This window comes from Heterodontus francisci, chromosome 44 (assembly GCF_036365525.1).
Source record: "Heterodontus francisci isolate sHetFra1 chromosome 44, sHetFra1.hap1, whole genome shotgun sequence".
Classification (NCBI taxonomy): domain Eukaryota; kingdom Metazoa; phylum Chordata; class Chondrichthyes; order Heterodontiformes; family Heterodontidae; genus Heterodontus; species Heterodontus francisci.
The window spans coordinates 17,193,257-17,204,010 of record NC_090414.1 but is presented as its reverse complement, the minus strand read 5'-3'; the positions used below and the strand labels follow the sequence as shown (position 1 = coordinate 17,204,010).

The 10,754-nt window shown below is 51.4% G+C and overlaps 1 protein-coding gene across 1 annotated transcript in view; it reads left to right on the top strand.

Moving 5' to 3' along the window:
• The window catches only part of LOC137355989 (neurexin-2-like), a 1,490,911-nt gene that overhangs the window by 1,339,307 nt on the left and 140,850 nt on the right, over positions 1–10,754 (top strand). Inside the window, exons 20-21 of the mRNA XM_068021690.1 lie at positions 1,989–2,124; positions 9,143–9,277. Coding sequence (XP_067877791.1) covers positions 1,989–2,124; positions 9,143–9,277 — 271 coding nt within the window. The remainder of the gene's footprint in view (positions 1–1,988; positions 2,125–9,142; positions 9,278–10,754) is intronic.

Genomic DNA, 10,754 nt, shown 5'->3' with positions numbered 1-10,754 from the left:
TTCAACACTGTTGGAATGCAGCAAACGGGCAGAGCAAGATCCCACAAACAGCAACGTAATAAAGACCAGAGAACCTGTTTTTAGTGATGTTGGTTGAGGGATAAATATTGGCCCCAGGACACCGAGGAGAACTCCCCTCACCGCACCCTCCCCCCACCCCACTCCTTCTTCCAATAGTGGCCGTGGGATCTTTTACATCCGCCGGAGAGGACAGACAGGGCCTCGGTTCGAAGTCTCATCTGAAAGACAGTGCCTCTGACAGTGCTGCACTCCCTCAGTATTGGCTCTCTGTCAATGCAGCACTCCCCCCAGTACTGACCCTCCGATAGTGCAGTACTCCCTCAGTACTGACCTTCTGACAGTGCAGCACTCCCTCAGTACGGACCCTCTGACAGTGCAGCACTCCCTCAGTACTGACCCTCCGATAGTGCAGTACTCCCTCAGGACACTCTGACAGTGCAGCACTCCCTCAGTACTGACCCTCCGACAGTGCAGCACTCCCTCAGAACTGACCCTCTGACAGTGCAGTACTCCCTCAGTACTGACCCTCTGACAGTGCAGTACTCCCTCAGTACTGACTCTCTGACAGTGCAGCACTCCCCCAGTACTGACCCTCCGACAGTGCAGTACTCCCTCAGTACTGACCCTCTGACAGTGCAGCACTCCCCCAGGACTGACCCTCCGACAGGGCAGCACTCCCTCAGTACTGACCCTCTGACAGTGCAGTACTCCCTCAGTACTGACCCTCTGACAGTGCAGCACTCCCCCAGTACTGACCCTCCGACAGTGCAGCACTCCCTCAGTACTGACCCTCTGACAGTGCAAGTACTCCCTCAGTACCTGACCCTCTGACAGTGCAGCACTCCCCCAGTACTGACCTTCCGACAGTGCAGCACTCCCTCAGTACTGATCCTCCGACAGTGCAGTACTCCCCCAGTACTGACCCTCCGACAGTGCAGGTACTCCCTCAGTACTGACCCTCCGACAGTGCAGTAGTCCCTCAGGACTGACCCTCTAACAGTGCAGTACTCCCTCAGTACTGACCCCTCCGACAGTGCAGAACTCGTTCAGTACTGACCCTCTGACAGTGCAGCACTCCCTCAGTATCTGCCCGCCTCCGACAGTGCAGCACTCCCTCAGTACTGACCCTCTAACAGTGCAGCACTCCCTCAGTACTGACCCTCCCGACAGTGCAGTACTCCCTCAGTACTGACCCTCCGACAGTGCAGAACTCGTTCTGTACTGACCCTCTGACAGTGCAGCACTCCCTCAGTACTGACCCTCCGACAGTGCAGCTTTCCCCTCAATATTGCCTCTCCGTCATTGCAGTCCTCACTCAGTACTGACCCATCTGACAGTGCAGCCTGCCCTCAGTACTGACCTTCTGACAGTGCAAGCACTCCCTCAGTACTGACCCTCTGACAGTGCAGCACTCCCTCAGTACTGACCCTCCGACAGTGCAGTACTCCCTCAGTACTGACACTCCGACAGTGCAGAACATCGTTCTGTACTGACCCTCTGACAGTGCAGCACTCCCTCAGTACTGACCCTCTGACAGTGCAGCACTCCCTCAGTACTGACTCCTCTGACAGTGCAGCTTTCCCTCAGTACTGACCCTCCGACAGTGCAGCTTTCCCTCAGTACTGACCCTCTGATAGTGCAGCTTTTCCCTCACTACTGCACTGGGACTACTGGGATGATAATTGTCTCAATCTCCTCAGGCAATGGGTGGTGAACCTGGATTTGTTCAGTGGACCCTAGGTATACTGCCCATTGTGGAGTACAATCAGCAGTAATTTCTGCTTCTGATCACTATCCTGTGACTCTTGCTGGGAAAGGTTTGGCAGTCGGGATAGGGATGGGATCAGTGTGGGCTGGTCAACTAAGGAGGGGCATCGCAGCCCAGCCTGACCTGATCCAAGACTAACTTGCTCACGATCGGGGAGTGGCTGGTTTGTTTCCCCTCCCCCCCACCCTGCTCTCCTCAGGCTGCCATCAGCAAGCTCAGCTCAGACCCTGGGATCTACCTGTCCTTTACAGCATGCTATTATGCAGTGGGGACACAGAAACCTATCACCACCTTAACACCCCCTCCAAACCAGACCACTGAAAAGCACCACACCGGTAGAGTTTACACGGTCCCATCACCTTCTCCCCCGATTCCCATCGCTCCACCATTGGCGGCCGTGCCTTCAGCTGCCTGGGGGGCCCCGAGCTCTGGAATTCCCTCCCTAAACCTCTCCGCCTCTCTCTCTCTCTCTCCTCCTTCAAGACGCTCCTTAAAAACCGACCTCTTTGACCGAGCTTTTGGTTCGCCTTGTCCCTAATATCTCCTTCTGCGGCTCGGGGGGGTCAAATATTGTTCGATAATGCTCCTGTGAAGGGCCTTGGGGCGTTTCACTCCCCATTCAGGGCGCCAGATAAATGCAGGTCGGTGTTGTTGGCGGGACACAGTCCACCACCTAACCCGGAGACCGTCCTCATATTCAGCAACAACCACTGATACCAGGCTGTACCTTTAGCCCCCGGATAGTCTGCGCTACCCGATTCCTTACATACCAGCCCTGTCCCATGAGACGGGGCAACGTCGAGGGACCATCCCATGCCAAGTTACTCTCAGTGTGATATATAAACCCATCCCCACTTCCCCGGACCCTACATCATTGGCTTAAACAAACAGCCCGAGTCCAATATATCTAAGCTTGCTGGCGATACAAAGCTCGGAGGGAAGATGAGGAGACTGCACTATGTGGAATGTGACTGGGTTTATATGGGTTAATGGGGGGGGGGGGGTTGTGAATCTTCGGAATTCTCCACCCCAGGGTGCTCCGCCGTTGAGTAGATTCAAGACTGCGATCGGGAGATTTCTGGACACATTAATGTCACTGTGACAGTCACAAAGTAGTGCCGTCATGTTTCCTGCGTGCATTTATAATGAACTCTGACTCCCAAGATAATATTCGGAGGTGCAACAAACCTCATAGTGTTCTCCATCACAAAAAGAATCAAGCCACATCGTAGATCACCCCTGGCCACAAACCTAATAAAGTGGCTTGGCTAATCTAATCATTTCTAACTCACAGCACGGAACTCACTGGCTCCCATTTAATATTGCCTCCCATCCGAAGTTGCTTAATAACTGCTTGGTGTGCATCTGTCTTTTTCATCCGAAAACGAATGCCCTTTCGAAAGGGGACGGAGGTCGAGGAGGGGCGCTTCCCTCGAGTGTAGCAGATTAAGGGGGTGATTCTAATCGAGGGGTTTAAGATGATTCAAGGATTCGATCGGGTCGATAGAGAGAAACTATTTACTCTGGTCGGAGGGGGGGAGTCCAGAACAAGGGGGCAGAACCTTAAACGTAGAGCCAGGGCCGTTCAGGGGTGATGTCGGGAAGCACTTCTTCACACAAAGGGGGGGTGGTGGAAATCGGGAACCCTCTCCCCTAAAAAGCTGTCAAGGCTGAGGCGGAGGGGAGGTCCATTGAAAATGTCGAAAGTGAGATTGATAGATTTTTGTTGGGTGCGGGGATTAATGGTTATGGGACCAAGGCCGGGGGTGGCGGGGGGGCGGGGGGGGGGGAGGGTGGAGTTAAGACACAGATCGGCCATAGTCTGATTGAATGTCGGAACAGGTTAGAGGGGCTGAATTACCTCCTTGAGTTCCTTTGCTTCCTCTGCACCGGGAGTGTTCGCCAACAGGCTCATATCCTGCAGCAGGGCTGGAGTGATCTGAATGGAGAGGTAGGGGTTGCATTCGGGGTGATTTCCATTCCCTGAGTGGTGTCGGAGGGCAGTGATTGGCCTGTAATTAAGTAAGACCCTCATCCATGCCTTTGCGACCTTACCCCTGACTATTCCGTTGCTCCCCTGACTGATCGCTCCCCTCATCTCAGTCATTGATATAAATTGTAAAAAGTTGAGGCCCTAGCTCAGACCCCTGCAGGACTCCACGTGTCACGTCCTGCCAATCAGAAAAGGACCCATTTACACATACTCTATTTTCTGCCAGCCAGCCAATCATCTATCCATGCTAATATGTTACCCCCCCCGACACCATGAGCTCCTACTTTGCGCAATAACCTTTTATGTGGCACCTTGTCAAATGCCGACTGGAAATCCAAGTACAATACGTCAACAGGCTCCCCTTTATCCGCACCACATGTTACTCCATCAAAGAACTCCAATAAATTGGTTAAACATGATTATCCTTTCACAAAACCATGCTGGCTATTCCCGATTACCTTGAGTTTTTCTAAGTGCCCAGCTATAGCTTCCTGAATGGTCGACTTCCCCTTGACAGACATCAAGCTAACTGACTTATAGCTACCCATTTCCTGCCTCCCCCCCCCCACTTCTTCAATAGAGGGGTTACATTTGAACCTTTCCAGAATCTAGTGATTTTTGGAACATTAACACCAATGCATCTACTGCTTGGGCGGCACAGTGGCGCAGTGGTTAGCACCGCAGCCTCACAGCTCCAGCAACCCGGGTTCAGTTCTGGGTACTACCTGTGCGGAGTTTGCAAGTTCTCCCTGTGACTGTGTGGGTTTCCTCCGGGTGCTCCGGTTTCCTCCCACAGCCAAAGACTTACAGGTTAATAGGTAAATTGGCCGTTGTAAATTGCCCCTAGTGTAGGTAGGTAGGAGAATGGGTGGGGATGTGGTAGGGAATATGGGATTAATGTAGGATTAGTATAAATGGGTGGTTGTTGGCTGACACAGACTCGGTGGGCTGAAGGGCCTGTTTCAGTGCTGTATCTATCTATGACTCTACTACCTCATGAGCCACCTCTCTTCCTTGTTTTCAAATCCCTCCAGGGCCTCCCCCCCCTCCCTATCTCTGTAACCTCCTCCAGCCCCACACAACCCTCCGAGATCTCTGCGCTCCTCCAATTCCACCCTCTTGTCCACCCCCCCCGATTCCCATCGCTCCACCATTGGCGGCCATGCCATCAGCTGCCTGGGTGGCCCAAAGCTCTGGAACTCCCTCCCTAAACCTCTCCGCCTCTCTCTCTCCTCCTTTAAGACGCTGCTTAAAAACCGACCCCTTTAACCGAGCTTTTGGTCGCCTGTCCCTAATATCTCCTCATGTGGCTCGGAGTCAAATTTTGTTTGATAACGTTCCTGTGAAGCACCCTGGGGACGTTTTTACTGTGTTAACGGCACCAGATAAATTCAACTTGTAGTTATTGTTTAATGAAGGATATTATACAGCTGGAGCTGGCTTGGTAGGAGAATGCAGCCAAGATGCATTTCGAAGCCGGGGTATAAAGCTGTCAGTTGCGGTCTCATTCCCGTGCTAAATTCATAAATTTATGACTGGGGCCTGCAAGGAAATCACAGTAAATTACAGACAAAAAAAAAAGTTAAGACCTTTATCGCATCGAAGCACCGGGCAATTTAAACAGCATAAACATAAAACTGCAGTATCAATTTCAGCATCTGATCTATGTGTTGGGATGGAGGATGTGTGTATGTGTGTGTGACTGAGTATGTGTACATGTGTGTTTGCATGTGAAGGTGTGTGTATATGTGTGTGTGAGTCTGTGTTTTTTTATCATTCATTCGTGGGATGTGGGCATCGCTGGCCAGGCCAGCATTTATTGCCCATCCCTAATTGCCCTTGAGAAGGTGGTGGTGAGCTGCCTTCTTGAACCGCTGCAGTCCGTGTGGGGTAGGTACGCCCACAGTGCTGTTAGGAAGGGAGTTCCAGGATTTTGACCCAGCGACAGTGAAGGAACGGCCGATATAGTTCCAAGTCAGGATGGTGTGTGGCTTGGAGGGGAACTTGCAGGTGGTGGTGTTCCCATGCGTCTGCTGCCCTTGTCCTTCTAGGTGGTAGAGGTCGCGGGTTTGGAAGGTGCTGTCGGAGGAGCCTTGGTGCGTTGCTGCAGTGCATCTTGTAGATGGTACACACTGCTGCCACTGTGCGTCGGTGGTGGAGGGAGTGAACGTTTGTGGATGGGGTGCCAATCAAGCGGGCTGCTTTGTCCCAGATGGTGTCGAACTTCTTGAGTGTAGTTGGAGCTGCACCCATGCAGGCAAGTGGAGAGTATTCGATTTGGACCAAGGCTTTAATGAGGTCAGGAGCTGAGTGGCCCTGGTGGAACCCAAACTGAGCGTCACTGAGCAGGTTATTGCTAAGCAAGTGCTGCTTGATGGCACTGTTGATGACACCTTCCATCACTTTACTGATGATTGAGAGTAGGCTGATGGGGCGGTAATTGGCCGGGTTGGACTTGTCCTGCTTTTTGTGTACAGGACATACCTGGACAATTTTCCACATTGCAGGGTAGATGCCAGTGTTGTAACTGTACTGGAGCAGCTTGGCTAGGGGCGCGGCAAGTTCTGGAGCACAGATCTTCAGTACTATTGCCGGAATATTGTCAGGGCCCATAGCCTTTGCAGTATCCAGTGCCTTCAGTCATTTCTTGATATCACACAGAGTGAATCAGATTGGTTGAAGTCTGGCATCTGTGATGCTGGGGACTTCAGGAGGAGGCCGAGATGGATCATCAACTCGGCACTTCTGGCTGAAGATTGTTGCGAATACTTCAGCCTTTTCTTTTGCACTGATGTGCTGGGCTCCCCCATCATTGAGGATGGGGATATTTGTGGAGCTTCCTCCTCCGGTTAGTTGTTTAATTGTCCACCACCATTCACTGCTGGATGTGGCAGGACTGCAGAGCTTAGATCTGATCTGTTGGTTATGGGATCGCTTAGCTCTGTCTATCGCATGCTGCTTACGCAGTTTGGCATGCAAGTAGTCCTGGGTTGTAGCTTCACCAGGTTGACACCTCATTTTGAGGTATGCCTGGTGCTGCTCCTGGCATGCCCTCCTGCACTCTTCATTGAACCAGTGTTGGTCTCCTGGCTTGATGGTAATGGTAGAGTGGGGGATATGCCGGGCCATGAGGTTACAGATTGTGGTTGAGTACAATTCTGCTGCTGCTGATGGCCCACAGCGCCTCATGAATGCCCAGTTTTGCATTGCTAGATCTGTTCGAAATCTATCCCATTTAGCACGGTGGTAGTGCCACACAACAAGATGGACGGTATCCTCAATGTGAAGGCGGGACTTCGTCTCCACAAGGACTGTGCGGTGGTCATTCCTGCCAATACTGTCATGGACAGATGCATCTGTGGCAGGCAGATTGGTAAGGACGAGGTCAAGTATGTTTTTCCCTCTTGTTGGTTCCCCCACCACCTGCCGCAGACCCAGTCTAGCAACTATGTCCTTTAGGACTCGGCCAGCTCGGTCAGTAGTGGTGCTACTGAGCCACTCTTGGTGATGGACATTGAAGTCCCCCACCCAGAGTACATTTTGTGTCCTTGCCACCCTCAGTGCTTCTTCCAAGTGCTGTTCAACATGGAGGAGTACTGACTCATCAGCAGAGGGAGGGCGGTAGGTGGTAATCAGTAGGAGGTTACCTTGCCCATGTTTGACCTGATGCCATGAGACTTCATGGGGTCCGGAGTCGATGTCGAGGACTCCCAGGGCAACTCCCTCCCTACTGTATACCACTGTGCCGCCACCTCTGCTGGGTTTGTCCTGCCGGTGGGACAGGACATACCCGGGGATGGTGATGGTGGTGTCTGGGTCATTGTCTGTAAGGTATGATTCGGTGAGTATGACTATGTCAGGCTGTTTCTTGACTAGTCTGTCGGACAGCTCTCCCAACTGTGGCACAAGCCCTGCAGATGTTAGTAAGGAGGACTTTGCAGGGTCGACAGGGCTGGGTTTGCCATTATCGTTTCCAGTGCCTAGGTCGATGCTGGGTGGTCTGTCCGGTTTCATTCCTTTTTATTGACTTTGTAGCGGTTAGATACAACTGAGTGGCTTGCCAGGTCATTTCAGAGGGCATGTAAGAGTTAACCACATTGCTGTGGGTCTGGAGTCACATGTAGGCCAGACCAGGTAAGAACAGCAGATTTCCTTCCCTAAAGGACATTAATGAATCAGATGGGTTTTTACAACAATCGACAATGGTTTCATGGCCATCATTAGACTAGCTTTTTATTCCAGATTTATGAATTGAATTCAAATTTCACCGTCTGCCGTGGGGGTATTTGAAACCATGTCCCCAGAGCATTAGCCTGGGCTTTAGATTACTAGTCCAGTGACATTACCACTACGCCACCACCTCCCCAAAAATATATGTGTGTGTTGTGTGTGAGTGTGTGTACATGTGTCTGTGTGTGTGTGCAGATGTGTGTGTCTGTGTGTATGTGTGTGTGTGTGTGATTACTGTCAAGGCTGTTTCTGTCTGGCTTGCAAGCCTTAAATTTCCCAGGATAGGCACTTGTGTGTGTGTGTATTTGCACTTGCCGAATTATTACCCAATCAAGCCCCGTATAAAACTCGTGGGGTGCTCATAAATCCCAGCAGTCAGCTGCACAGTTCATGTTCACCTGCTGCCTGTGAAGAATTGCATTTACAAAGCGCCTGCCACAACCTCAGGCTGTCCCAAAAAGCTTTATACTGAAGTCCCTTCGAAGTGCAGTCCCTGTTGTGAACTGGGAGATGAGGCAGCCACTTTGCGCCCAGCAAGATCCCACAAACAGCAATGTGACTCCGTTCTTCTGTTTTTTTTCAGTGATGTTGGGTTGAGGGATAGATATTGTCCCCGGGACACGGGGTAGAACTCCCTCCCCCACCCCTGCACACCCCCTCCCCACCGCGCCCGCCCCCCACCATCTCTTCTTTCAATAGTGGCCGTGGGATGTTTTACACCCACCTGAGACGGCAGACGGGGGCCTCGGTTTAATGTCTCATCCGAAGGACGGCACCTCTGACAGTGCAGCACTCCCTCCACACTGCCCATCCGGGAGTCTAGGCCGCGGGGTCGACTGGGAACATGGAGGAGGGAAGTGGGGGAACAATCCCCACTGCCTCTTACAGAGAACCAGCAGGACGAATTGCCATAAACTTCGCCGCATTGCCAGCGCTGGGCGGCCATTTTGCCTGCCGTTGCTATGGGAGAGGGGATTTGTGCGGGAGGGGGAGGGGCAGCTAGCATTCATCAGCCTTGAGAGTCAGTAGAAGCACGAGGGGCTGAATGGACTCCATTTGTGCTGTACCATTGGGTGAATTTTGAAAACTGTCGGTGATTCGCAATTAAACATGACCCCTCTCCCCCAAAGCATTGTCTTGTCTGGCCCCTGAGTGGGAGGGTGGCAGGGAAGATCTGGGGCAATGGATACCGGGGGGCATCGCACTGGAACGCAGGCAAACACAGCTGGCGATTCTGGTGGCCTCGGTTGCACCAACGGGCCTAGGTGAGGGGGTACCACTTGGTGTGGGGTATGACAGAGAGTGTTACAGTGAGGGGTGTGGGATATATCAGAGTGTTACAGTGAGGGGTGTGAGATATAAGAGAGTTACAGTGAGGGGTGTGAGATATATCAGAGTGTTACAGTGAGGGGTGTGGGGTATATCAGAGTGTTACAGTGAGGGGTGTGGGATATATCAGAGTGTTACAGTGAGGGGTGTGAGATATAACAGAGAGTTACAGTGAGGGGTGTGAGATATAACAGAGTGTTACAGTGAGGAGTGTAGGGTATTTCCGAGTGTTACAGTGATGAGTGTGGGGTATAACAGAGTGTTACAGTGAGGGGTGTGAGATATAACAGAGAGTTACAGTGAGGAGCGTAGGGTATTTCCGAGTGTTACAGTGATGAGTGTGGGGTATAACAGAGTGTTACAGTGAGGGGTGTGGGGTATATCAAAGTGTTTCAGTGAGGGGTGTGGGATATATCAGAGTGTTACAGTGAGGGGTGTGGGATATATCAGAGTGTTATAGTGAGGGGTATGGGATATATCAGAGTGTGACAGTGAGGATGTGAGATATAACAGAGAGTTACAGTAAGGAGTGTGGGGTATATCAAAGTGTTTCAGTGAGGGGTGTGGGAGAGATCAGAGAGTTACAGTAAGGGGTGTGGGATATATCAGAGTGTTATAGTGAGGGGTATGGGATATATCAGAGTGTTACAGTGAGGGGTGTGGGGTATATCAGAGTGTTACAGTAAGGGGTGTGGGATAGATCAGAGAGTTACAGTGAGGGGTGTGGGATAGATCAGAGAGTTACAGTGAGGGGTGTGGGATATATCAGAGTGTTATAGTGAGGGGTGTGGGGTATATCAGAGTGTTACAGTAAGGGGTGTGGGATAGATCAGAGAGTTACAGTGAGGGGTGTGGGATAGATCAGAGAGTTACAGTGAGGGGTATGGGATATACCAGAGTGTTACAGTGAGGGGTCTGGGATAGATCAGAGAGTTACAGTGAGGGGTGTGGGGTATATCTGAGTGTTACAGTGAGGGGTGTGGGATATATCAGAGTGTTATAGTGAGGGGTATGGGATATATCAGAGTGTTACAGTAAGGGGTGTGGGATAGATCAGAGAGTTACAGTGAGGGGTGTGGGGTATATCAGAGTGTTACAGTAAGGGGTGTGGGATATATCAGAGTGTTACAGTGAGGGGTGTGGGATATATCAGAGTGTTATAGTGAGGGGTATGGGATATATCAGAGTGTTACAGTAAGGGGTGTGGGGTATATCAGAGTGTTACAGTAAGGGGTGTGGGATATATCAGAGTGTTATAGTGAGGGGTATGGGATATATCAGAGTGTTACAGTAAGGGGTGTGGGGTATATCAGAGTGTTACAGTAAGGGGTGTGGGATATATCAGAGTGTTATAGTGAGGGGTGTGGGGTATTTCCGAGTGTTACAGTAAGGAGTGTGGGGTATATCAAAGTG